The 27920-nt window shown below is 46.2% G+C and overlaps 1 protein-coding gene across 2 annotated transcripts in view; it reads left to right on the forward strand.

Annotated features, from left to right (window-relative positions):
* Cbfa2t2 (core-binding factor, runt domain, alpha subunit 2; translocated to, 2) overlaps positions 1-19820 on the forward strand; it is a 90749-nt gene extending 70929 nt beyond the window's left edge. The window contains exons 8-11 of one of the 2 annotated variants that reach the window (XM_013010611.1): positions 2586-2781; positions 8002-8070; positions 12391-12581; positions 18004-19820. In XM_013010611.1, coding sequence (XP_012866065.1) covers positions 2586-2781; positions 8002-8070; positions 12391-12581; positions 18004-18303 — 756 coding nt within the window. In that variant the 3' untranslated portion in view covers positions 18304-19820. The remainder of the gene's footprint in view (positions 1-2585; positions 2782-8001; positions 8071-12390; positions 12582-18003) is intronic. The other variant, XM_013010612.1, reaches the window with a different exon arrangement.
* The last annotated feature ends 8100 nt before the right edge of the window (positions 19821-27920 follow it).

A 27920-nucleotide genomic window follows, 5' to 3' on the forward strand; every position in this document is an offset into this window, starting at 1 on the left:
AGCTTTGCTGATTCTTGCCTTTGTTTTTTTGTTTTTTTGTCAGTCGTGAGGCTTGAACTCTGTGCCTGGGCATTGTCCCTCAGCTCTTCAGCTCAAGGCGAGCACTCTACCTCTTGAGCTACAATGCCACTTCCAGTTTTCTAGTGGTTTTTTATTAGAGATAAGAGTCCCACAGACTTTCCTGCCTAGGCTGGCTTTGAACCATGATCCTCAGATCTCAGCCTCCTGAGTAGCCAGGATTACAGGCATGAGCCACCAGCACCTGGCTTGATTCTTGCCTTTGAGATCAGAATAAAAAGTCCTTTTTGCTGTTGTTATTGTTTGTGTGGGTCTTCATCTCACGCCAGGTCCCTATCCTTGAGCTTTTCACTTTTTCAAGTGTGGTAGGGGGGCTGGGAAGGTAGCTCAGTGGTAGAGCGCTTACCTTGCATGCAAGTGTGGTAGGCTGGTGCTCTACCACTTGAGCCACAGCTCTACTTGGAGTTTTTTTTTTAAAACAAAAAAACAACAACTGGTTAATTCGAGATAAGCGTCTCCCAAATTTTCCTGCCCAGCTGGCTTCAAACTGTGATCCTCACCTCAACCTCCTGAGCAACTAGGATTACAGATGTGAGCCATCAGTACCACCTAGCTATTTTTCCTTTTTTCTTTTTTTTTTGGGGGGGGGATCCGGTCCTGGGGGCTGAACTCTGGGCCTGGGCGCTGTCCCTCAGCTCTTCAGCTCAATGCTAGTACTCTACCACTTGAGCCAAGCGCCACTTCCAGCTTTTTTCCTTTTGCTTATGTGGTGCCAAGGAATCAAACCCAGGGCCTCATGCATGCAAGGCAAGCACTCTACCACTGAACCACCTTCCCAGCCCCTAGCTATTTTTTCTTCATAATATTTGTCCCTGGTCCTTATTACTCAGGCCCATTGCATTACTATAAAAATCTGTTTTTTGTAAGTGGAGCTGTGGCTCTGGGTGGACTTGAGCACAAAAACTTAGAGACAGTACCCAGGCACTGAGTTCAAGCTCCAGGACCCTCACACCAGATTTATCAAATAACTTGGTATATTTAGACAGATATTTAGTATTGTTAATCATAGTCTTTTTGTTTGTTTGTTTGTTTTTGTTAGTCATGGGCCTGAACTCTGGTCCTGGGCGCTGTCCCTCAGCTCTTCAGCTCAAGGCTGAACTTTACACTCTACCACTTGAGCCACAGCACCACTTCTGGCTTTTTCTGCTTCTGTGGTGCTGAGGAATTGAACCCAGGGCCTCATGCATGCAAGGCAAGCACTCTACCACTGATCCACCTTCCCATCCCTAATCAGTCTTTAGTAGACCATGTTAATAATAATAATAAAAGGCCATGTTATAATAAGATTGTATGCCTGCATTCACCTTGAAGAATCCTAAGAAGCACTCTGAAATCTGAAAAGCAAAGTCATATCATAATAACTTTTCAGTCAGTGATGTTAGATTTAAGAAGATGAGGGGCTGGGAAGGTGGCTCAGTGGTAGAGCACTTGCCTTGCATGCATGAGGCCCTGGGTTCGATTCCTCAGCACCACATAAGCAAAAAGAAAAAAGCCAGAAGTGGCACTGTGGCTCAAGTGGTAGAGCGCTAGCCTTGAGCTGAAGAGCTGAGGGACAGCGCCCAGGCCCAGAGTTCAGGCCCCACGACCGGACCCCCCCAAAAAAAAGAAAAGATTTAAGAAGGTGATCTCTAGCTGGGTGCCAGTTGCTCACACCTATAGTCCTAACTATTCAGGAGGCTGAAATCTGAGGGTTGTGGTTCAAAGCCAGCCTGGGCAGGAACATCCATGAGACTCTTTATCTTCAATTAACCACCAGAAAACCAGAAATGGCACAGCACCATTTCCAGTTTCTTCTAAGTAGTTTAGTGGAGATGAGAGTCTCATAGACTTTCCTGCCTGGGTTATCTCTGAATGGTGATCCTCATCCTTGTGAGTAGCTAAGATTACAGGCATGAGCCACCAGCAACCAGCTAGAAATTAATAGCTTCCCTCTTTAACATGGCTTCTCAGTGACAGAGGGAAACACAAATAGGATCACAGTCCAGACGAGCACAGCAGTAAAGCAAGACCTTTACCTTGAAAATAATGCAAAAAGACACTGGCAGAACATCCCCAAGTAGAAGAATGCCTGCTTAGCAAGCAAGAGGCTGAGTTCAAATCATAGTTTGAAAACTAAAAGAAAATATTCAAAGAAAAAATGAATTTTTATTCCTTAACAGCATAACAATTACTTTCATAGTATTTATATTAGGTATTTATATTAGGTAATCAGAGCAATCTGCAATGTAAATATATGGGAGGGAAATGCATTTTATTTGCAAATGCTACATTATTCACTTAGCAACTTGAATATCCATGACATTTAGTATCTGCTTTGGGTCCTGGAAGCAAATCTCTGTGGATATGAAGGGATTTCTGTATATATTTAGCTAGAAGTTATAAGAAAGGCTTTCAGATGTATACTGCTATAATTTCTTATAAATTTTATATTATTTAACCTAGCTTTGATTTTTCAGTATTCATTGTTAAATTTCTTTGTCCTATCTCTAACTTCCTCCACGGTTCAGGCTCTGAATTGCATTATGGAAATGGTAGAGAAAACGAGGCGTTCCATGGCAGTTCTGAGGCGCTGTCAGGAGTCTGATCGGGAAGAACTCAACTACTGGAAGAGACGATTTAATGAAAATACAGAGATGAGAAAAACGGGAACGGAGCTGGGCTCCAGGCAACACAGCCCTGGGAGTGCAGATTCTCTCAGCAATGGTAAGGGCCGAGGCCTAATATGGTGGGAAGCACAGAAGGAATAGCAGCCTGTAGATTCCACCTAATAAGGCAAATGGAGGGTGTGGTTTTGTTTGTTTTTTGGTAGTACGCTGTGTAGACCTCTGGGCCTCACACTTGCTAGGTCAGCACTGTTCTTTCCATTTTGTTTTGTTTTGTTTTTAAAACAGAAAGTTGCTTTATAGCTCAGGATGGTCATGAACTTAAAATCCTCTGCCTCAGCCTCCCAAATGCTGGGATAATAAGCAACCCAATAACCCAACCAGCAAGTCTGATTTACCTTTTTTTTTTTTTTTCTGCCAATCCTGGGGCCTGAACTCAGGGCCTGGGCACTGTCCCTGAGGTTTTTTGTTGTTGTTTTTTTTTTTTTGCTCAAGACTAGCACTCTGCCACTTGAGCCACAGCGCCACCTCCAGATTTTTCTATGTATGTAGTACTGAGGAATTGAACCCAGGACTTCATGCATACTACTAGGCAAGCACTCTACCACTAAGGCACATTCCCAGTCCAAGTCAGATTTACTTTTTTTTTTTTTTTGGTTGGTCGTGGGGCTTGAACTCTGGGCTTGGGCGCTATCCCTCAGCTCTTCAGCTCAAGGCAAGCGCTCTACCGCTTGAGCCACAGCGCCACTTCCAGTTTTCTAGTGGTTTATTGGAGGTAAGAGTCTCACAGACTTTCCTGCCCAGGCTGGCTTTGAACTTCGATCCTCAGATCTCAGCCTCCTGAGTAGCTAGGATTACAGGTGTGAGCCACCAGCGCCCGGCTGATTTACTTTTAAAGCAAAGTAGTGCTGAGTTGTGGGGTCAGGGAACCTTAGGTGGTTATGCAAAGTAAAGGAAAATTAAATATAGGCTTGGAAGACATGGTCAAGAAATGTATATTTTTCCTTGTCTCTACAAGGAATATTCTTAAATATTCATATTGTTTATGTGAATGTTTGTGGTTTAACAAATATTTTCTGTATATATGGGGAAAATGACACACGTATACCATGCACAAGCTAAGTGACAAATAACGACGTCCGGTAGGCTGAAGGTACCACCCTGCCAGGGAAAAAAAAAAAAAAACACTGTTGATTTGTCCTCCTCTGCTCTTATACCACACTCAACATGGACTCCTTTAAACTGCAGATGTATGGGGATTTCTCCCCACCAGCAAGCAATCCTGCAGTTCTCTTTTGGCACTATCTACCTGCCTGTAAGACCACATTGCACATTACATTTTTTTGTTGTTGTTGTTGGTCATAGGACTTGAACTCGGGGCCTCCCTGAGCTGCTTTTTGTTCAAGGTTAGCACTCTATCACTTTGAGCCACAGCACCACTTCTGGTTTTTGAGTGGTTAATTGGAGGTAAAAGTCTCATGGGGACTGCCCTGGCTGGCTTTGAATCTCAATCCTCAGATCTCAGCCTCCTGAGTAGCTAGGATTACAAAAGGCAACTATACTACAAAAGGTCTAGTTAAACCAACCTGGATTTTCTCATCTTGCTTCTTCCCAGCCTAAAGTAGCATAAATTACAGTAGTGTTTTTTTTCAAGGATGCATGCAGGAAGCCAGAGTTACCCCTAAAAATGTTCTGTCAGTTTAACCCAGTAACTGAAAATGTGCCTCATCCAAAGGCACAGCTGAAATGATGGGCCATCTGTGATCACACTTTCTCCACCCACCCACTTGAAGTTCCCAAATGTTCATCAGGGAGGATGAATTTCTTCTTGTTACAGACCTAACATGTTCCATAGAGGACGGCTGTTAGTCGGGGGGGGTGGGGAGAACCTGCAAGAAAATTTTGAGGCCAAGCCAGAAATGATGCCATGTGTCCAATACTAAGTAGCTAAGGGATCCCACTTTTCCATCCCACCCACAACCTTGGATCTCAGGCTAACCATAGCTTAGCACCATTTTATGTGGGATGTCTAGTGTAACAAAAGATTTTTTTTTAATTACTTGGTGTGATTCCTTTCATAAAATCTTCAAAAACAGACAAAGCTAATCTCCAGGTCTCTGGGGGGTTGTCTTTGTACCAGTACTGGGGCTTGAACTCAAGGCCTAGGTATTATCCCTGAGCTTTGTCACTCAAGGCCCTTTTCACTCAAGGCTCGTGCTCTACCCCTTGAACCAATGTTCCACTTCCAGCTTTTTGCTGCTTAATTGGAAATAAGAGTCTTACAGACATTCTTGTCCAGGCTGGCTTTGAACTGTGATTCTTAGATCTCAGTCTCCTAAGTAACTAGGGTTACAGGCATGAACCATTAGCACCCTACCCAAATCTTTTTTTGGGGGGGGGTATTCATTGTGGGGCTTGAACTCTCGGTCTGGGCACTGTCCCTCAGCTCTTCAGCTCAAGGTAAGCGCTCTACCACTTGAGCCACAGTGCCACTTCTGGTTTTCTGGTGGTTAATTGGAGATAAGAGTCTCAGACTTTGCTGCTAATCTCAGACTCCTGAGTAGTTAGGATTACAGGCATAAGCCACCGGTGCCTGGCTTTGCCCAAATCTTTTAAATATCTAGCAGGTTAGAAGACAGCTAGGATTACTGGTGCATGCCACTGGCCTTGGGCAATATGTGCCTAGAATAGAAAGAAGGAAATTAGTAACTTCAAGAAAACAAGCTTGGGGGCTGGGAAGGTGGCTCAGTGGTAGAGTGCTTGCCTTTCATGCATGAGGCCCTGGGTTTAATTCCTCAGCACCACATAAGCAGAAAAAGCTGGAAGTAGGGTTGTGGCTCAAGTGGTAGAGCACTAGCCATGAGCTGAAGAGCTGAGGGACAAAGCCCAGGCCCAGAGCTCAGGCCCTACAACCGACAAAACAGAAAAAATGAAAAACTTTTCAAGAAGATAGATGTAAAAAAAAATCATAAGAATTTTCTTTTACAGTATTCTGATTTTCATTTACTAATGATGTCACAGAATTCAAGTAACTATTGAGAGAATGAAAGGAAAGGAAGTGTACATGGAGAGAAGTTTACACCATGACAAGTCGACAGATAATGTCTACAATTGGAAAATCAAGATGTAGTAGAATCAGTTATATGGTAATACCCCAGGAAAAAATGCCAGACTATCCAAGAAAGGACTAGAGGTGTACAATACATAACCTAGCAAGCGCAGGGCCCTGGTTCAAACTCCATCCTACAAACCCAAAAAGAAGATTCATTGAAAGTAGATTCCCTCTGAAGACAACAGTTGGTACTTTTTTTTTTCTCTTTTAATCAGCATTGTAGAATTCTTGGAGTTCTTATACTACTTGGATTTTTTATTTGGAGGGATGGGGAGGGGGTACCTCATGGGGTTTGAACTCAAGCCTGGGCTCTGTCCCTAAGCTTTTTTTACTCAAGGCTCTGCCAATTTTGGTTTTCTGGTGGTTAATTGGAGATAAGATTCTCATGGCCTTTCCTGCTCAGACTGGCTTTGAACCTCAGTCCTCAGATCTCAGCCTCCTGAGTAGCTGAGATTACAGGCACTTGGTTTATTGGAATTCTTATATTTGTTGTCCCTTAAAGTAGAAGCTGATTTTTTCCCCTAGTACCTAGGATTGGAGTCATTGGCTTGCTCAGTTGGCATTCTACTACTTGAGACATGCCATTCTAGCACTGCTTTTTTTTTAAGTTATTTTGGAGATGGTATCCTAGAAGATTTTCCTATTAGCTGCCTTTAAACCACGATCCTCTAGATCTCAGCATCCTTGAACAGCTCAGATGACAGGTGTGAATCACCAGTGCCCAGATAATTTGTGTGTGTGTGCGCATGCGCACGTGCACGCACAGGCACATGTGCACTTGCATGCACATGCTAACACTGGGGTTTGACCTTGGTGCCTGTGTACTGTCCCTGAACTTTCATGCTCAAGACTAGCACTCTGCCACTTGAGCCATAGCTCCTCTTCCATCATTTTAATTGTTGGAGATAAGAGTCTCATAGATTTTCCTGCCTGGGCTGACCTTGAACCTTGACCCTCATATTTTAGCCACCTGCATTGCTAGGATTACAGGTGTGAGACACGGACACCCAGCTCAGCTTAAAAAAACAAAAACAAAATTTTCCGGGCACCGGTGGCTCACACCTGTGAGCTACTTAGGAGGATAAAATCTGAGGATTGTGGTTCAAGCCAGCCCAGGCAGGAAAGTCTATGAGAGACTCTTATCCCAATTAACCACCAGAAAACTGTAAGTGGCGCTGTGGCTCAAGTGGTAGGGTGCTCACCTTGAGCTGAAGAGCTCAGGGACAGTGCCCAGGCCCAGAGTTCAAACCCCACCACCAACCAAAAAAAAAAAATATCACAGATTTTCCTGCCTGGGGCTGGCTTTGAGATCCTCACATCTCAGCCTCCTGAGTAGCTAGGATTACAGGCATGAGCCACCAGCACCTTGCTTTTCTGTTTTTTGTTTTGTTTTATTTTGTTTTTGTCAGTCATGGGGCTTGAACTCTGGACCTGGGCGCTGTCCCTCAGCTCTTCAGCTTAAGGCTAGCACTCTACCACTTGAGCCACAGTGCCATTTCCAGCTTTTCTGCTTATGTGGTGCTGAGGAATTGAACCCAGGGCTTCATGTATGTAAGGCAAGCACTCTACCACTGAGCCACCTTCTCAGCCCCTTTTCTGTTTTTTTTTTTGTGTGTGTGTGTAGTTTATTGAAAATAAGAGTCTCACAGGCTTTCCGGCTGAGGCTGGCTTCACACTGTGATGCTGCTCAGATCTTAGCCTCCTTAGTAGCTAGGATTATAAACATGAGCCACCAGCACCTGGCTCAAAGCATTTTTTTTTTAAATAGAAGTTAGGCCATCCGGGGCCAGTGGCTCACACCTATAATACTAGCTACTCAGGAGGCTGAGATCTGAGGATCGTGGTTCAAAACCAGCCCAGGCAAGAAGCCCGTGAGACTCTTATTTCCAATAAACTACCAGAAAACTGGAACTAGCGCTGTGACTGAAGTGGTAGAACACTTGCCTTGAGGTGAAAAGCGCAGGAACAGCGCCCAGGCCCAGAGTTCAAGCCTCAGAACCAGTCTCCCACCCTACGCGCCCCCCCCCCCAAAAAAAAAAGTTAGGCCAGAGGACGGCAAGTCCTCTAGGGACTGCACGTGGCCCTGGGTTTGAACTCAGCACTATAAAACAACAATACCCAATAAATACCATTTTATTTGTGTCCTAACAATAAGGTTCCTGATTAAAGACAATTTCTGACACTGTGCTTTTTATCACTCTTGTACAGATTCTCAGCGGGAATTTACCAGTAGACCAGGAACAGGATATGTACCTGTGGAGTTTTGGAAGAAAACAGGTATGTGTGTCTCTTCACCTAGGTTGCATGTACTCACTAGTTAGTGCAAGCTGGGAACACATACTGGGGGAAAGGTTGGTAACAGGCCCTTTAGTTATTTAATAATGTCTTCCTCATGGAGTTGTTGATTCCTGCTTCTTCCCTTCCAACTGATCCTGCATATCTCCTGACTATCTGTTGTGTCACCCTTTTACACCCTTCTCCTAGGTTACAGTGAGGCCTGAAGTACCCAGCTGTTTCCTTCCTTTTGATAGAAGTTGAATTAATCTCTCCTGCCTCACACAGTGTGTTCATGCTGCCACCACATTGGCTTCATTCAGCTCTTGGGGCAGCTTTTTAATCCCCAGTTCATTTACTCTCTATCCTAGTCAGGACTATTCTTGGGCTAGAGATGTAACTCAGTGGTGAGGCAACATTTGCTTAGCATGTGCTAAGCTCTGGGTTCAGTCCCCAGCACCACAGAAAAAGAAATGTTAGCAACAGTGAATCTAGTCAGATTCTTCTCTCTCTTTCTTTCTTTCTTTTTGTCAGTCCTGTGGCTTGAACTCAGGGCCTGGGCACTGTCCTTGAGTTCTCTCTTTTTTTTTTTTCTTTTTTTTTTTGGGTCCAGTCGTGGGGCCTGAACTCTGGGCCTGGGCACTGTCCCTCAGCTCTTCAGCTCAAGGCTAGGGCTCTACCACTTGAGCCACAGCCACTTCCGGCTTTTTTCTTTTTTGCTTATGTGGTGCTGAGGAATCGAACCCAGGGCCTTATGCATGCAAGGCAAGCACTCTACCACTGAGCCACCTTCCCAGTCCCAAAGAACGTTTCATTTTTCTGCTATGGCTTTCTCTTTTTTTTTTTTTTTCCTAGAGCTGTACCACTTGAGCCACAGTGCCACTTCTGGCTTTTTTCTTTTTGGTTTTGTGGTGCTGAGGAATCAAACCTAGGTCCTCAGGCACGCAAGGCAAGCGCTCTACCACTGAGCCACCTTGAGTTCTTTTGCTCAAAGCTAGCACTCTACCACTGAGCCACAGTACTTTTTCTGTTTATGTGGTACTGAGGAATTAAACCCAGTGTTTTATGCATGCTAAACAAGCACTCTACCACTAAGCCACATTCCCAGGCCAGATTCTTCATTTTCATGTGAAAGTTTTTGAACATTTCTTTTTAAGACCAAATAGTCCAGATTGAAATACAATTTGTAAATTATAAACCGTTTTTTAGGGCTGGAGGAATAGCTCAGTGGTAGAGTGCTTCCATGTGTGAAGTACTTCTAGTCCCCTGTACTTCCTCTCCTGTCTAATAAAAGATAGCTTTTTAGTATATTCTTGGGGAGAGGCAACTTGCAAAATGTCCAAAAATCAGTTATTAGTTACATTAGTTTATAGTTTTCCAAACAAAATTATTATTTTACCATGTGAAACAGTTTGAAAAACTTTATGCAACTGGAAAAGGGAAAATGTATATTATATTGATAAATGGAGTAGAATTGTGAGAAATGAAAGTCCTTGCTCAGTTTTAAAAGTGCTATCTGTTAACATACACGGCCTCCAATAAGGCAGATACCCAAACTGTAATTTTTATCAATTCATCCATAAACTATGAGGGTAAATTCTGTTGATTCTAGAAGTACTCACCATGAGATCTGAGAATCAAGGTTTGAAGCCAGCCCAGACAAAAAGTATAAGATGGGAAGGTGGCTCACTGGTAGAGTGCTTGCTTCACATGCATGAGGCTCTGGGTTTAATTCCTCAGCACCACATAAAAAACTGGAAGTGGTGCTATGGCTCAAGTGGTAGAGCCCTAGCCTTGAACTGAAGAGCTGAGGGACAGTGCCCAGGCCCAGAGTTCAGGCCCCATGACCGGACCAAAAAAAAAGATTCATTTCCAATTAACCAGCAAAAAGTCAGAAATTGACATGTAGCTCTCAAGTAGTAGAGAGACAGCCTTGAGTTCAAGCCTCAGTAACAACACACACACAAAAAAAAATAATAAGTATCACTCACCACATCTAACCTCTAGTGTACCTGTGGTGACCATAGTGGGTCTGTGTAGCTAGCCTGAGGAAAAGAAGTCAGTAGTCCTTAGCCTATGGGCAAGGCTTTCTTAAGACTATAGCAATAAGATAGGAATTTATAGGGGCTGGGAAGGTGGCTCAATGGTAGAGTGCTTGCCTTGCATGCATGAGGCCCTGGGTTTGATTCCTCAGCACCATATAAGCAGAAAAAGCCAGAAGTGGGGCTGTGGCTCAAATGGTAGAGTGATCGCCTTAAGCTGAAGAGCTGAGGGGCAGCATCCAGGCCAGAGTTCAGGCACCATGACCGACCAAAAACAAACAAACAAAAAAAAAGAATTTCTAGCACAGCAGTCTTGAACAGAGTTCCTTAATTTTTGTTGTGTAGTCCTATGGACTCACATGAATTCACGTTTTTATTTGACTAATGTCAAAATGCAAAGAGCATATCATGTGGCATGCCCATGAGGGCTGGTCAGGTGACTAGATAGTAACTGCCAAATCTAGATATCTAGCTATCTAGCTCATCTTTGTTTTTTTTCCTTGTTGTTGTTGTTATTGTTTATTTGTCATAGGGCTTGAACTCAGGGCTTGGGCACTGTCCCTGTGCTTTTTTTGCTCAAGACTAGTACTCTACCACTTTCAGCCATAGCACCATTTCTGGTTTTCTGGTGGCTAGTTGGAGGTAAGAGTCTCACAGACTTTCCCTCCTGGTCTGGCTTTGAACCATGATCCTCAGATCTCAGCTCCTGAGTAGCTAGGATTATAAGTGTGAACCACCAGCGCCCTACTCTAACTCATCTTTTTTTTTTTTCTTTTTTTGCAAATTCTTCATTGTGATTAAATGATTACAAAATTTCACCAATTTCACAGTATTGTAGGATAGTGATGCTTAGTTAAAGTCACAAACACAGGGCTGGGAAGGTGGCTCAGTGGTAGAGCGCTTGCCTTGCATGCATGAGCCCCTGGGTTCGATTCCTCAGCACCACATAAGCAGGAAAAAATAGCCGGAAGTGGCGCTGTGGCTCAAGTGGTAGAGCGCTAGCCTTGAGCTGAAGAGCTGAGGGACAGTGCCCAGGCCCAGAGTTCAGGCCCCACAACTGGACCCAAAAAAAAGAAAAGTCACAAACACATTCTCACTTTCATGGGGCAAATTGTCTATCATGATCTATGAAGTTTATGAGTTCTGTGAGATTTTTTTTTTTTTAATTTTTGGTTGGTCTGGTGCTTGAACTCTTGGCTTGGGCACTGTTCCTGCGCTCTTCAGCTCAAGGCGAGCACTCCACAGCACCACTTCTGTTTTCTAGTGGTTTATTGGAGATAAGAGTCTCACAGGGGCTGGGAAGGTGGCTCAGTAATAGAGCACTTGCCTGGCATGCTTGAGGCCCTGGGTTCGATTCCTTAGCACCAAATAAGCAAAAAGAAAAGCCAGAAGTGGAGCTGTGGTTCAAGTGGTAGAGAACTAGCCTTGGGCTGAAGAGCTGAGGGACAGCGCCCAGGCTCAGAGTTCAGGCCCACGACTGGAGTCTCACAGACTTTCCTGCCCAGGCTGGCTTTGAACCACGATCCTCAGATCTCATCCTCCTGAGTAGCGAGGATTTACAGGCGTGAGCCACCAGTGCCCAGCAAGTTCTATGGGCTTTGACAATACAGTTCTTTCTTCTACATCGGGTGATATGTACATTCCTTTCCTTTTGCATAGCGTCAGCTGCTCTCTCTTTCCCACTCATTCGTTCCCTCCCATCGCTGCATTGAGTTGCTTAGTTCATTTTGATCAATGTCCAGTGCAAGCTCATCTTTCTTTGATGTGAGAAGTCTCCAGAATCAAAATCTCCTCTAGTCACTTAGTTGTCCCTGTATACTCCAGGGACACCTCACCCGATCACTTGTTACTACGCCTGCTCTTGGTATATTACTCATCTCATTGCATAGCATTGCCATTCTCTTTCCTTCACCTCCACTTTATTATTTATTTATTTATTGTCCGGTTGTGGGGCCTGAACTCTGGGCCTGGGCGCTGTCCCTCCGCTCTTCAGCTTAAGGCTAGCGCTCCACTTGAGCCATAGTGCCACTTCCAGCTTTTTTTTTTTCTGCTTATGTGGTGCTGAGGAATTGAACCCAGGGCCTCATGCATGCAAGGCAAGCACTCTACCACTGAGCTACCTTCCCAGCCCCACCTCCATTTTAGATAGATACTTTGGTACTGCCAGTATCATGTTCCCTGATATGCAATCTGTTTCTTCTGCTTTGTCCTTCTTAGAAATGCTGGGAAGGGGAGGGGAAAGATTTCCCGGCCAGTTGATTTTACTGTCACTTTCTTCCAGAAGAAGCTGTGAATAAGGTGAAAATTCAGGCCATGTCAGAAGTACAGAAGGCAGTTGCTGAGGCTGAGCAAAAAGCCTTTGAAGTGATTGCAACAGAGAGAGCTCGAATGGAACAAACCATAGCAGATGTCAAACGACAGGCCGCAGAAGATGCCTTCCTTGTGATCAATGAGCAAGAAGAGTCAACTGAGGTCAGAGTTCTACTAGGCTATGGTCTGGGCAAGGCAGTAAGACAGAGAGCCCACTCTTGAACTAGACAGTTTTAATTTTTAGCCAGTTACAATAGAGTTTTTCACTTGTATGCATGACATTTAGTTCTGTATATGTACTTTCTTTTTGGTTTTCACAGTAACCCAATAAGGTAGAGATTATTGCTTCTCTAATTTACAGTAGAGAAAACTAGCTCAGGCCCCATGACTGGACCCAAAAGAAAAAAAAAAAAAAGCAGGGTACTGGGCTGGAGATATGGCTCCCATAGGGTGTCAGATGAAGAAGCAAGCTGATTGATAGCACAAGGCCCTGAGTTCAAATTTGAGTACTGCAGGGGAAAAAAAAAGCCAGGGCTGGTAGCTTGTACCTACAATTCTAGCCACTCAGGAGGCTGAGATCTAGATAATAAATCTTTGTTAAAGTCCATGAAATGGGCTGGGAAGGTGGTTGAGTGGTAGAGTGCTTGCCTTGCATGCATGAGGCCCTGGGTTCGATTCCTCAGCACCACATAAGCAGAAAAGGCCAGAAGTAGCACTGTGGCTCAAGTGATAGAGTGCTAACCTTAAGCTGAAGAGCTGAGGGACAGTGCCCAAGCCCAGAGTTCAGGCCCCACGACTGACCCAAAAAAAAAAAAAAAAAAAGTTCATGAAACTTTATTTCTAAATAACCAGTAAAAAGCCAGGCTGGAGGGATAATTTAAGTGATAGAATGCCAGCCAGGCAAGCTTGAGGCCCCTAATTTCAAGTCTCAGTTCCAGCAAAAGGAAGATAAAACCACAGTCCTATGACATCTAGTCTCTTTACAAATAGGACAGCTCTTATGAGCTGAAACACATTAGGCAGACCTGCTCAGTGCCTATGTTGGGCAGAGCACATGATGATGGAGACAAAAGGAAGAAACTGAAAAGGAAAACACATTTGATAATCAGGCATGGGTGGCTCATACCTGTAATCCTAGCTTTTCTGAGGATAGGGTTCAAAGCCAATCCAGGCAGATAGTTTCCAGAGACTCTTATCTTCAATTAACCACTAAAAGCCTGGAAGTGGAAGTGTAGAGTGACAACTTTGAAAAAAAGCCAAGATATATAAGAGTATAAGGCCCTGATTTCTAGCTCTAATAACACACAAAAAAGCATATGACAATAACATTTTAATAATCCTGACAGTACTTTTGAATATCATATCTAATTTTCATTGTAGTTATTTTTCAGACTTAAAAATTTTGAGAAACGGGCTGGGAAGGTGGCTCAGTGGTAGAGTGCTTGCCTTGCATGCATGAGGCCCTGAGTTCGATTCCTCAGCACCACATAAGCAAAAAGAAAAAAGCTGGAAGTGGTGCTGTGGCTCAAGTGGTAGAGTACTAGCCTTGAGCTGAAGAGCTGAGGGACAGCGCCCAGGCCCAGAGTTCAGGCCCCACAACTGGACTCAAAAAAAAAAATTTTGTTTTTGAGAAACAAGCCTGCCTCTGTAAGTATGGTAATTCTCTTCTGCTGAGGCACTAATAGCTAATTTTAAGTCATTGTCTTAAAATACATTTTCATTTTTTTGTTTTTAGAGTGCTAAAGTTCAAACTCTGAGCTCTACCACTGAGTTATACTCCCAGATCTGGGTTTTAGTTATTTTAAAATTAAACAACTTTGTTGGGGTTTCTTTGTGTGTTTGTTGTTGGTGTGTGTGTGTGTGTCTGTGTGTGTGTCTGTGTGTGTGTCTGTGTGTGTGTCTGTGTCATGGGGCTTGAACTCTCTGGGCCTGGGTACTGTCCTCAGTTCTTCAGCTCAAGGCAAGACTCTACCACTTGAGCCATGGCACCACTTACGGTTTTCTGGTATTTTATTGGAGATAAGAGTTTCATGGACTTTCCTGCCCAGGCTGGCTTTAAACTGTAATCCTCAGATCTCAGCCTCTTGAGTAGTAGGATTACAGGCATGAGCCACTGGCGCCTAGCTAAACAGTACAAGTTTTATTTTTTCCTTGTTAAATGACCCATTTAAATACAGTGATGCCAAGCATAGCCAGGTAAAGACAAATTTGCTTTATAAAAGACCCTGCGTGTAAAAATACAACTTCTTTAAGCCTTCCTTTCTTACCCCTCCTACTTTTTCTCTACAATTATTCTGTTTTGTTTGAAACAGGGTGGCCTCAAACTCAGTTCTCATGCTCATCCTCCTGAATACCAGGATTATAGGTGTAAACCACCATATCCAGTTTGTAGAGTTGGTTGTTTTTTTTTCAGTGCTGAGGATCAAACTCAGGCTTGTATATGTTAGACAAGCATCCAACCACTGAGATATATCCTCAGTTTTTGCTTTTGTTTTTGAACTCGTTAGGAAGATGCTCTTATTATTTGCATTTGGCCTCTTTTTACATGGGTTGTTTTTTAGGTAGCGCCTCACTTTTTGCATTAATGAGGAACACACACACACACACACACACACGTCGCCATAGTGTTTTGAGGATAACAAGCACATGCCATCAAGCCTAGACTTTGTCTGAGATGGAGTCCTATGAGCTGCTTTTTCACCAGCCTAGCTTCAGACTGTAACCTCCTGACCTCTGCCTCCCAAGTAGCTAAGATTTTAACATTGAGCCACCATGCAGAGTTCTGTGTTTAAAGAAGGAATGATGATTTTTGGTTGAGGATGAGTTCTAGACTGCATAGGTTCAAATCCTAAGTCTGTATTTTTTTCTGCCACGTGTCATTTGGATGTTTATAACATCATTCAAGGAACCACAGAAAATCAACACAGCAGCCAGCCACAGGCATCAACAGTAAGCCTGTATGTGCATCCTATCATCTACCATAAGCATGTATGTCTATCCTATCATCTACCAAATGATTACAAATGGGAACTTCCTACCTCCCCATTTAGATTTTTTTAAGAAGCCTTTTCTTATTTATTTTGTGCCAATACTAGTTTGAGCCTGGGCATTGTCCCTTAGCATTTTCACTCAAGGCTGGTGCTCCAGCTCTTAAGTCACCTCCACTTCCAAGAGGTTATTTTTTTTTTTTTTTGTCTGTTGTGAGGCTTGAACTCTGGACCTGAATGCTGTCCCTCAGCTCTTCAGCTCAAGGCTAGCGCTCTACCACTTGAGCCACTGCACCACCTCCGGTTTTCTGATGTTTTATTGGAGATAAGAGTCTCATTGACTTTCCTGCCTGGGCTGGCTTTGAACCACGATCCTCAGATGTTAGCCTCCTGGGTAGCTAGGATTATAGGCATGAGCCACCAGCGCCTGGTGAGGTTATCATTTTTAAACCATGTATAAAGTGGCCTAAGATGAAGCATACACCAACATCTACCCCCAGAAACCTTTCCAAAACAGGGATGTATGTAGAGCCTAAGCTTTTGTTTGCATTGACTATGTAAACTGGTTTCCTTCCATTTTCTGCATAAAACAGATTTCACTGACATTTCACTGGTGTCTGTACAGTTTCTCCTTGTCCTATAAGAAGCCCTTTGGTAGGGGGCTTGAATTGTAATCCTGTTCTAGTCCCACTTAGCATTCATACTGAAAGTCATCCTCCCTTAAAGAATCAACTTTCTTCTCTCTCCAGTGGATATAGCAGCCTCTGTCCTGTTACCTTGGTACTTTGGGGCTTTTGGAGGTTGTTTGTACGTTTGTTTGTGGTACTGGACTTTGGACTCAGGGCCTCACTCTCATTAATAAGCACCCACCCCACCACTTGAACCAAACCTCCAGCTTAGACCTGTCATTTTTAGGAAGATAAAATGAATTCTTGGTATGGATCACATTCTTCCTGATAGTTTCATTAGAATAGTGCATAAGACTGGTCTGTCAGCAGTGGGTCCTGGAGTCCTTGTGCGGAGGGCACGTGCATATCACTAGTGGCCTGAGCCTGTGCTGGGCTGCACTGTGACCACCTTTATTCTTTTTTTTTTTTTTTTTTTTGTCGGCCGTGGGGCTTGAACTCTGGGCCTGGGCGCTGTCCCTCAGCTCTTCAGCTCAAGGCGAGCGCTCTACCACTTGAGCTACAGCGCCACTTCCGGTTTTCTGGTGGTTTATTAGAGATAGGAGTCTCACGGTCCCTCCTGCCTGGGCTGGCTTTGAACCGCGATCCTCAGATCTCAGCCTCCTGAGTAGCTAGGATTACAGGCGTGAGCCACCAGCGCCTGGCGTGACCACCTTTATTCTAAGGTGCTCTTCTCTCCTAGCCAACTGGGAGAGGCAGCAAGTTGTCTGTCTGGTGACTATAGTGCTCCTTTCATGTCTTGCTTTCAGTTCTCCCAATGCCTTGATTGGCTCATGTGTTCTGTAATAGAATTGCTACATTCTCAGCTGATAGTTTTGCTGAGCTCTAGTAGTACCTTCCCCCTCTGAAAAAGTTCAAGAAGGAATGAGAAAGTGCTATCACTTCAGGGCTAAGTTTCCTTGAGGACAGACAGACCTCTTTCTCCCCAAATCCCAGGCCGTCAGCAAAGGAGAATGGGTAGCACAGGCGCCCAAAGCAGAAATACACAGTCACCTCCCTCTTCCCCATCCATCCCAGTTCTTTAGCAGGTGGCTTTTTTGGAAAAGGTCCACTTATACAAGGTGGCTCATGCCTATAACCTAGCTTCTCAGGAGGCTGAGATCTAAAGATTGATGTTGGAAGCCAGCCCAGGCAGGAAAGTCTGAGGGACACTCATCTCAAATTAACTATCATAAAGCCAGATGTGAAACTGGGGCTCAAGTGGTAGAGTACTAGCCTTGAGTGAAAAAGCAAAGGACAGCACCCAGGCCCTGAGTTCAAGCCCCTGTGCTGGCACACACACACACACAAAATGTTAGTAAAAACAACAGGGGCTCCTTCCTCCATTGGAAGGAGTGCGTGTGCACCTATGGTGTGTTTAGAAGGTGTCTGCTGCAGGAGCACTGGGGATGAGGTAATTTACTCTCTGAGAAGCCAAGCAGGTGTCAGAAGATAAACCTGTGTCTTAAGCTGGAGGAGGGCTTGTGCCTGCCCAGGCTGCACATGTACCCTGTATCTTTTTTTTTTTTTCTTTCGGTCAGTTGTGGGGCTTGAACTCTGAGCTTGGGCGCCGTCCCTCAGCTCTTCAGCTCAAGGCTAGTGCTATACCACTTGAGCCACAGTGCCACTTCCGGTTTTCTGAGTGGAGATAAGAGTCTCACAATCTTTCCTGCCCGGGCTGGCTTTGAACCATGATCCTCAACTCTCAGCCTCCTAAGTAGCTAGAATTACAGCTGTGAGCTACCAGCGCTAGTCCTCTATGTCTTTTGGGTAGTTTTCCTGCTTTGCATATGAAGGACATTCAGAACAGGGTATGTCTGTCTTTCTCATGGTTGAACTAGTAGCAAGGAGTACCATGTAGGTAACATTGACAAATGAGAAGCCCACCCCTTGAGATCCTAGCAGCTACTAACTGATGCCTATGTCTTGCAGAACTGCTGGAACTGTGGCCGCAAAGCTAGCGAGACGTGCAGTGGCTGCAACATTGCCCGGTACTGCGGCTCTTTCTGCCAGCACAAGGACTGGGAGCGGCACCACCGCCTCTGTGGCCAGAGTCTGCATGGTCAGAGTCCCCATAGCCAGAGCCGGCCGCTGCTTCCTGGAGGGAGGGGCTCCTCAGCCAGGTCAGCTGACTGCAGTGTGCCCAGCCCAGCCCTAGACAAGACCTCGGCCACCACCTCACGTTCCTCAACTCCTGCCTCTGTAACAGCCATTGATGCCAATGGACTCTGAGCCCCAGACTCCACCCACCCTTATGGCCACTCCATGTGACAGAGCCCTTGCAGCAAGGATTTGGCTGTTGGATCCAGAAGCTGTTGGGTCATTGTCAAGAACTGAACTGAAAGCAGGATTTGACCAAGCCTCCCTGCAACTTGTCAAGAATGTGCAGAAGAACTAGTATGCTGGGCTTTGCACACAGGTGGCCTGAACTGCCTCCTCGGTGGCTCTCCCATGTTCCTCTCCCAGTCAGAGCTGGCTTAGCCAGCCCATTCAGTGCAGATCACCAGCTCCCCACCTTCTTCACTGGCAGACTGTCACAGTGCTGGCCAAGCTGGCTGCAACTCACCCCTGTACTATCTAGTTCCTGCTCCATCCATGGGCCTCATGTGCCAGAGGCCAGGACGCAGACAGCAGTCTGAGGAGGCCTCTCAGCCTCACAGGGACTTGGGTAGGCGAAAAGCTGTACTCAGGACACATCTTCTGCCCAGAAAAGGGCAAAAAAGAAGCCAGTACTTCAGTTGAAGCACTCCTAATGATAAGAAGGAATAAAAATAAGTTTTCCCTGACATTGAAAAGTATTTTGGACTAGTTTCCAACCTGGCTGGCTCCTTTAGTTTGGAACCCATTTTTCTTCCATATCTCATTTGATTTTGTGTGTGCAGAAAATAGTTTCCAGCACTTGGACTGGTCCAAGAGAAAATGGGACTCCTTTGTGTTATTCTTCTCTCTGAGCATGCTGGCCAAACTAGTATCATTAAATTACTAAGCAGGTCATCTCTTGGAAGTTCAGGGCTCTCTGCCACTGCTTGACTGTTTGCATAGTCATCTTCTATGTCCTTTTCTCTCAGACCGCATATGACCGACTCTGGGCGTTGTCTGCCTGTGGGCTCTGGTTAGTACTGTTAGGCTGCAGCAGTTACATGAGCTGTGCCGGAGTGTGAGGACTTAGCACAACAGGCTGGTGTTAGCTGAGCAGCCCTCTGGACCTGAAGAGGCTCCTCACACCTGGTTCCTGGCATTATGGCTATGACATCAATTCATTATCAGGCACACAGGCTCAGTCTCCCTTCTCACATGACCTGTTCAGTACATTCCTTCAGCTCAGGAAGATTGTGTGACATGTAAGAGCTGTTTGGGAAAGCTTTCTACCTGCTCCCCTGGCTGTCCAGCCCCTCTCTACTCCCCAGAGTGGTGGGTGCTCCTTCACACCTTCTCTGCCAGCACAGGGACCTACTCCCACTTATTCCCCACTGAGCTCCAGCATCCTCCCCTGCCCTGTGGAATCACTTGGGGTGAGTTGCTTGACCTTGTTCCTGCTGGCTTTTGAAAGCCATGGTTAGATTGCCACTCTCTGTGCAGTGACCTGATCCGAATTAAAAGCCCTATTGGTCCCATACAGGAAAGTGATGGGCATGGTGGCTTCGGCCTCCCATATAGTTGTAACATACTTAAGAGCTTTTAAGTCCCTACTGTACTTTAATCAAAGATTTTCAGTTTTTCAAAGAAACTTGGTACAGGGAACCTTAAGACTTGCTGGAGCTGGGAAGGTGGCTCAGTGGTGGAGTGCCTGCCTTGCATACATCAGGCCCTGAGTTTGATTCTCTACACCACATATGCAGAAAAAGCCAGAAGCAGCACTGTGGCTCAAGTGGTAGAGCGCTAGCCTTGAGCTGAAGAGCTGAGGGACAGCGCCCAGGCCCAGAGTTCAGGCCCCATGACCAACAACAGTGACAACAACAAAAAGACTTGCCAGGCACTGGTAGCTCATACCTATAATCCTAGCTACTCAGGAGGCTGAGATCTGAGGATCACAATTTAAAGCCAGCCCGAGCAGAAAAGTCCCCATGAGATTCATCTTTAATTAACCACTCAAAAATCAGAAGTGGAGCTGTGGCTCAAAGCGGTAGAGCATTAGCTTTGAACAAAAGAGCTCAGGCCCTGAATTCAAGCCCTAGGACCAACAAAAATATCAAATACCTAGACTTCCATTGTATAAAGTAAGGTGGACCCAGAGAATGAACAAGTAATTACACTATTTTAGCATGTAATACAAGACCTAGAGCCCTTCAGTCTGCCCAGTACAGCCTGGCCTTCCTCTCCCACACCTATCTCCCGGAGCCTCTTCCGCTGGGAGGTCACTGTCTCAGGGGAAAAATCAGTTAGCACAAGAGTGTCTTGGGTCTGTCCTTGGCTCACTTTCTTCATTTAAAGTTGTCACTGACCACAAGACTAGCAGTGTAACTGTTGTACTGGTTAGAATAAGAGCCAAAATCACTGGGCAGTGGAGATGCATGCCTATAATTCCAGCACTCAAGGCTGAGGCAGAAGGATCCTGAGTTTTAACACCCATGTCTTTTAGTGGGGGAAAACAAAACAAACAGAACCAAGACTGTTATCAGGATCTTGTCGTGGTCTTCCACAGGGAAACTCATAGAGCCTGGCCTACTTTTGTAAGCTATGGTTCCAGTCCAAAGAGTTTCTGTTTGAGTCTGTAAAGCCATTCCAGACTGCTTGGCTCCTTGGCTCCTGTGCTCTAAGAGTCCATCTGGATTACAGGCTTGAGACACCACCACATTCAGTTCCCTTTCAATGTCTTCAGTCTGTGTATTGTCACACACAAGGCACGGGCACCATCCATGATTTCCCTTTCTCCGACTCCATTCTTCAGCTCCCTGGACAGGAGGAAAAGCAGCATCTGGGTGAGGTAGGAGCCATTCTAGGCTCCCCACTTGGTTTCTGGTCTCTACTGACCACTTCTACCAGTTTGGGAGTGGATAGACAGACTCCCATGCATCTCCACTGGGATTTTTAGGAAGTATTAGAGTCAGGCGGCTCAGAGGCATGGCCTCTACAGTTGATCCAAATGAAGAAGGCCAAGAGTGGCTGGAGTGGTTCAGAAGGTGGCAGAGCATGTCCAGAGGAGAAGGTGAGCCAGCCCTTGGCTTGCTGAGGGGTCCTGGCGGTGGAGGGGCTTCACAGTATGAGGACAAATCACAGGAACCAGCAGACACCAAGGGCAGCCCACGTGGGAGCCATCTTTAAATGTTTTTGGTGGTTCTCTGGGTGCCAGTCCCCTTGTACTTTCAGCTCATGCAGTGTTGAAGGCTTGGGAAGAAGCTGAGTGGTTGCACCTCACGGGTGCCCCTGCTCAGTAGACTTGCTCATGTGTAGCTGGCGTGGGGGAAGGTGCAATGTGTTGCTCTTCTTGAGTCACTGCTGAGTCTTGTCTTCATGAATCTACACGTGGAAGTGGCTGTATGGGCCTTGGCTGCGGCCCTCCCTCTGCATTTTGGGCTCCGTGGTCCATTAGGGCGTGTTGGTCCACTGGGAGCGCATCACTTCTTGCCATCAGCTTGAGCATCTTCTGCTTCCAGACAGAAAAATTTCCATGTTGCTTCCCAGCCCCGTCACCTCCTCGTAGAGGTATAGACAGTAGGTCTTCAGGATGTCTAGTCATGTTTGCTTGAAGCTTCATGACACAATTGCAATTGTATGATAATGAATTCTTTGGAGAGAAAATATAAAGGATGTCCAGATGGCCATTTGTCCAAGAAACTGTAGGAGGGATTGTGGACTGAATAAATCATTACAAATAGGACACATCTTGGAGGCTTTCTTAAGAACTGGACTAGAACCAAGGTTTCCAGGCTCCTGAGTCAGGAGAGCAAGCCAATGCGGATGGTTTTTAGCTATTTGCAGAGAATTGGGTGGTGGCATGTTTGAACCAAATGTGAGAAAAGCCAGAAGGACCTGGACTGCTCCAGCATGGGCCAGATGGCCAGCTGTCAAAGAAGAGCCCTGCCCCAGCTGGCAGGGACAGCAGGACAGCTGCTCAGCAGAGCCCTTCTGGCTCTCGAGAATAGTTCTGTGAAACCAAAATGCTCACTACCTGCCTCTTTGCCCAGTGCATGGACATGTATTTTCCAAAGATGGTGGAGCAGGTAACCAGCCTATTCTGAGCCAAGAGAAAGTTGGGAGGCCTGAAGGCAGGCCTGCAGCCAACCCTCCAACTCCCACTCCACAGCCCAAGAGGAGGCACTTCACGCACAGACCCATCTGGTTAGGCCTCAGACTACCCAGGGTGTGCTCCCACGGATGCTTATACCAAATAGGGCATGTGCAGCTGGTGTCTGTAGGGGACAGCCCGGCCCTGCCTTGTAGTTGGCGGAAAGAAGCAGCAATAAGCATTGGGTGAATGGTGAAAGGGATATTTAGCTTTCCAAGTTCCTGATGAGGCTCCAAAGGCTCCATCCATAAAAGAAAGGCAGTGATGTAAATAAATAGAATCTAAGCCCCGCGTGCGGTGTCAAGGGGCTGCTGAGTGGGAGCCGCTGTGGGATGCGCCAGTCTGCTTCTGTACTTCACCATTTGACTCTGATAAGAACTTTTGTTACTCAACTGTGCATAACTTATTTAAGGTACTGTATAAACGAACCAAAACCGTTAAATATGTATTTAGTTTGTTCTACTTAGTCAATAAAAAGGCTATATTCCTTTTCTGACTCAAGCTGGATTGGGCTGGGAGGCTGGCGTGGTACCGTGGTGGGCTATGCGTGATGGTGGCCTGCACTAGGCCTGGGTCCCCTTCTCCCACTTCGAGTCTTGGTGCTTGGACCATTCTTGCTACGTCATAAAGATGGAGCATGCGTGCGCTTAGACCCTGGAACCGCTCTATAAAGCCAGCGACAATGGCTTGTCTGTCACAAGTGGGGCTATGTCCATCCAGAAAGCCTGCAGTTAAGTTTCACCAACAGCTTAGGGACACTCCTGTCACCATTAAGTGACTTTTGGCAAGGAGATTTCAACCAAGGTGTGAAAAATAAAATAATGGATGTGGGATCTGTTTTCTAATAACTCCTCTTTTGTTTTTCTTTTTGTCGGTCATGAGGCTTGAACTCTGGGCCTGGATGCTGTCCTTGAGCTCTTTTTGCTCAAGGTTAGTTCTCTAACACTCTGGCTACTTCCAGTTTTCTAATGGTTAATTGGAGATATGAGTCTCAAGGTCTTTCTTGCCCAGGCCGCCTTCCTGCCCAGGTTATCTTCAGATCAGCCTCCTGAGTCGCTAAGATGACAGGCATGAGCCCCCACCAGCTCCTGGCAACTCACATATTTTCTTTTTTTTGGAGGTGGGGAGGGACCCGGTCGTGGAGCCTGAACTCGGCCTGGGTGCTGTCCCTCAGCTCCTCAGCTCAAGGCTAGCGCTCTACCACTTGAGCCACAGCGCCACTTCCAGCTTTTTTTCTTTTTGCTTATGTGGTGCTGAGGAATTGAACCCAGGGCTTCATGCATGCAAGGCAAGTGCTCTACCACTGAGCCACCTTCCCAGCCCCAACTCACGTATTTTCATACCAAGTTTTTTTTGTTCTTTTTGTTTTACCAGTCCTGGGGCTTGAACTCAGGGCCTGGACACTGTCCCAGAGCTTCATTTGCTCAAGGCTAGCACTCTACCACTTAAGCCACAGCACCACTTGCAGCCTTTTCTGTTTATGTGATACTAAGGAATCAAACTCAGGGCTACATGCATGCTAGGCAAGCACTCTACCACTAAGCCACCTTCCTAGCCCTCTTACCAAATTTTAACACTAATATTAACATGCTTAGAAATATGACTGTTGAGGGGCTGGGAAGGTGGCTCAGTGGTAGAGCGCTTGCCTTGCATGCATGAGGCCCTGGGTTCGATTCCTCAGCACCACATAAGCAAAAAGCCGGAAGTGGTGATATGGCTCAAGTGGTAGAGCGCTAGCCTTGAGCTGAAGAGCTGAGGGACAGCGCCCAGGCCCAGACTTCAGGCCCCATGACCAGCAAAAAGAAAAGAAAAGGGGGCTGGTAAGGTGGCTCTGATAGAACACTTGCCTTGCATGCTCGAGGCCCTGGGTTCGATTCCTCAGCACCACATAAGAAAAAAGCCAGAAGTGGTGCTGTAGCTCAAGTGGTAGAGTGCTAGCCTTGAGCTGAAGAGCTGAGGGACAGCGCCCAGGCCCAGAGTTCAGGCCCCATGACCGGCAAAAAAAAAAAAAATACGACTGTTGCGCTGGGAAGGTGGCTCAGTGGTAGAGTGCCTGCCTTGCACGCGTGAGGCCGTGGTTCGATTCCCCAGCACCAGATAAGCAGAAAAAGCCGGAAATGGCGCTGTGGCTCAAGTGGTAGAGTGCTAGCCTGAGCTGAAGAGCTGAGGGACAGCGCCCAGGCCCAGACTTCAGGCCCCATGACCAGCAAAAAGAAAAGAAAAGGGGGCTGGGAAGGTGGCTCTGATAGAACACTTGCCTTGCATGCTCGAGGCCCTGGGTTCGATTCCTCAGCACCACATAAGAAAAAAGCCGGAAGTGGTGATATGGCTCAAGTGGTAGAGCGCTAGCCTTGAGCTGAAGAGCTGAGGGACAGCGCCCAGGCCCAGAGTTCAGGCCCCACGACCAGACCCAAAAAAAAAAAAGAAAAAAAGAAAAAAGAAATATGACTATTAAGTCCAGTTTTCATAGACAAGACCTACGTGATTTCTCTGTTCACCTTTATTTGCCTAATGGTAGTAACCTAACAGGTTATAGTTGTCTTAAGACTTCACTTGCTGTTTGGCAGTCGCTTGTTTGGCATCTTCCCCATCTGGCTTACTGAAGTGTACATTATGGAATGCACTCAGCTCGCAGTGCCCTCAGCAGCCATGTGGCACTCTGCATGGCACAGATGGGTGTGGACACAGAGCACCTGTGTATGGTGTTGGGCGCATGCGCTGAGCCTCACCATCCAAGCCCCCGCCCGGCTCCCAGCCTTTCCTGTCACATAATGAATAGCAACGTCTCCCCCTACATGCCAGGCAGTGTCATCCACCATCTAGAACAATGCAGGGTCCCAGGCATGGGGCTCCCATCAAGTAACAGGAGCTCCTTGTATAGCTGGAGACTGAAAATGCTTTCCTTCCCACTAGATGGCAGATACGTGATAATGTACATCTTAACTGCATACTGAGTGCCAAGTGAGAAGATACAGGAACTCCCCCCCAAGGACCAGAACAAATTTTAATGTTTTGTTTGTTTTTGTTTTCTCGGTTGTGGGACTTGACCTCTGGGCCTGGGTGCTGTCCCTCAGCAATTCAGCTCAAGGCAAACACTCTACCACAGTGCCCCTTCCGAGAACAGATTTTAAGAATAAGTTTGGCCAGGCACCAGTGACTCACACCTGTAATTCTAGCTACTCAGAGACTGAGATCTGAGGATCACTGTTCAAAGCCAGCTAGGGCAGGAAAGTCAGAAACTCTTTGTTGTTGTTGTTGTTGTTTTGTTGTTGTTGTTTTGTCGGTCGTGGGGCTTGAACTCTGGGCCTGGGCGCTGTCCCTCAGCTCTTCAGCTCAAAGCGAGCGCTCTACCACTTGAGCTACAGCGCCACTTCCGGTTTTCTGGTAGTTTATTGGAGATAGGAGTCTCACGATCTCTCCTGCCCCGGCTGGCTTTGAACTGCGATCCTCAGATCTCAGCCTCCTGAGTAGCTAGGATTACAGGCATGAGCCACCAGCGCCCGGCTAGAAACTCTTATCTCTAATTAGTCACCAGAAAACCAGAAGTGGCACTGTGACTCAAAGTGGTACAGCACTAGCCTTAAGGTGAAAGTTTCAGGGACAGTGCTTAAGCCTTGAACTCAAGTCCTACGACCAAGAGAGAGAAAAAAAAACCAACTTGAACCAAAGTGGTAGTTGAAAAAAGAAACCTGTACCACTTGGGGGTGGAGAGAAAAATTGCAAGATGAACTGCCTGAGATGGGAGGGATGGGAGATCAGGCTCTGAGTGTTCACTCGTCAGCTCCTCATTCTCAGGATGGCCTTTGGCCCTGAGAGAAGGCAACAGGAATGATGTCTACAGTGGAGACAGAAACATGTCTTTCCTGCTTGAAAGACAGTGTAAGAAGTTCCCCTATAGATAAGCAAGTCAGTAGGAGCAACCATTGAGACCCCCTGACTCAGATGTGGGAGCTAAGAGAAAAATATATTAAACCTTAAGAGGAGGTGCTGGGGGTAGGGCGGGGGGAGAGTGAGCAGGAAGAGAGGAGACTGAAGGTGAGGCACATACTTGAGAGTAGAATTTGGGAAATGGCTATTACTGAAAGTGTATTCATGAAGTCTAGAGAACTTAGTGGCACATTTCCATCTGATTCTTTGTCATGGAGAGACAACCAGAGAGAGGAAACCAGGAGAATGGTTTTTCTAGAAGGTGAGTAGAGCCCATGTATATTTTACCAAGGGTGAAACCTAATAGCCTAGTAATAGGGTTTTTGTTTGTTTGTTTTTTGTTTTGGTCAGTTGTAGGGCTTGAACTCTGGGCCTGGTCGCTGTCCCTGGCGCTCTTCAGCTCAAGGCGAGTGCTCTACCACTTGAGCCACAGCACCACTTCCAGTTTTCTGGTGGTTAATTGGAGATGAGTCTCATGGACTTCCCTTGCCAGGGCTGGTTTTGAATCACAATCCTCAGATCTCAGCCTACTGAGTAGCTAGGATTACAGGCGTGAGCCACCAGTGCCCGGCAATAGGTTTTCTTTTTTTCACGGGGCCTGAACTCTGGGCCTGGGCACTGTCCCTCAGCTCTTCAGCTCAAGGCTAGCACTCTACCACTTGAGCCACAGCACCACCTCCGGCTTTTTTCTTTTTGCTTATGTGGTGCTGAGGAATCGAACCCAGGGCCTCTGGCATGCAAGGCATGCGCTCTACCACTGAGCCACCTTCCTAGCCCCAATAGGTTTTCTTATAGTGATAAAGGGAAATTAACCTGAGCTATCAGGATGGGCAGAAACATCAATCCACTCACATTGCCTGTCTCTGCTTGTTTCTGAGAGCTGGGGTTCCAGCATGGTGAATTAGCTGTACCTTCTGAGTCTGCCTCCCTCCCAAGGAGCTGGGCAGCCATCAGTGAACCCCTTTCTCTACACCACCCTCTGCTTCGTTGCCTGGTGTCAGGCGCCCTCTGGTGGACAGAGCTGGGCCTACCCAAGGTAACATTCTGGTTACTTTTGCCTTCCTCTATGCATCCATTCTTTCTGAGGCTCCCCAGTCATTCTCTTGATCCTCCCAAGCTTTAGAAAAGGTCAGGAGTCAGCCTTTTACAGACCATAGGGCCTGGCTTTGAACCTTTCATGGCAGCTTTCCTTGCCTCCTCCAGCCAGAGCTAGTTGCTGCATCAGATACACCCTCAGCATTTTTCACACTAGGCACCAACTAACTGCTAGTGGCAGGAAGTAGGTGTGGTCAGAGCAAGGCACTATACTCTGAGCTTTGTCTTCTGGAATTGGACATGCTACTGATGCCCCTCCACACACACACGCAAACGCAAAATGTTGATCATATGGAAATGGTACACACACACACACACACACACACACAATCTTGAATCTAGGAAGCTGCTATAAACACAGTTGCCCTTATAATTTCTCAGCCAATTTTTTTATGAACTTCAAAACCAATATGATTTCTTTTTTTTTTGCCAGTTCTGGGCTTGAACTCTGGGCCTGGGCACTGCCCCTGAGCTCTTCAGCTCAAGGTGAGCACTCTACCACTTGAGCCACACACAGTGCCACTTCTGGCTTTTTCTGCTTATGTGGTGCTGAGGAATTGAACCCAGGGCCTCATGCATGCAAGGCAAGCACTCTACCACT

This window comes from Dipodomys ordii, unplaced genomic scaffold (genome assembly GCF_000151885.1).
Source record: "Dipodomys ordii isolate 6190 unplaced genomic scaffold, Dord_2.0 Scaffold13, whole genome shotgun sequence".
In the NCBI taxonomy this organism is placed as follows: domain Eukaryota; kingdom Metazoa; phylum Chordata; class Mammalia; order Rodentia; family Heteromyidae; genus Dipodomys; species Dipodomys ordii.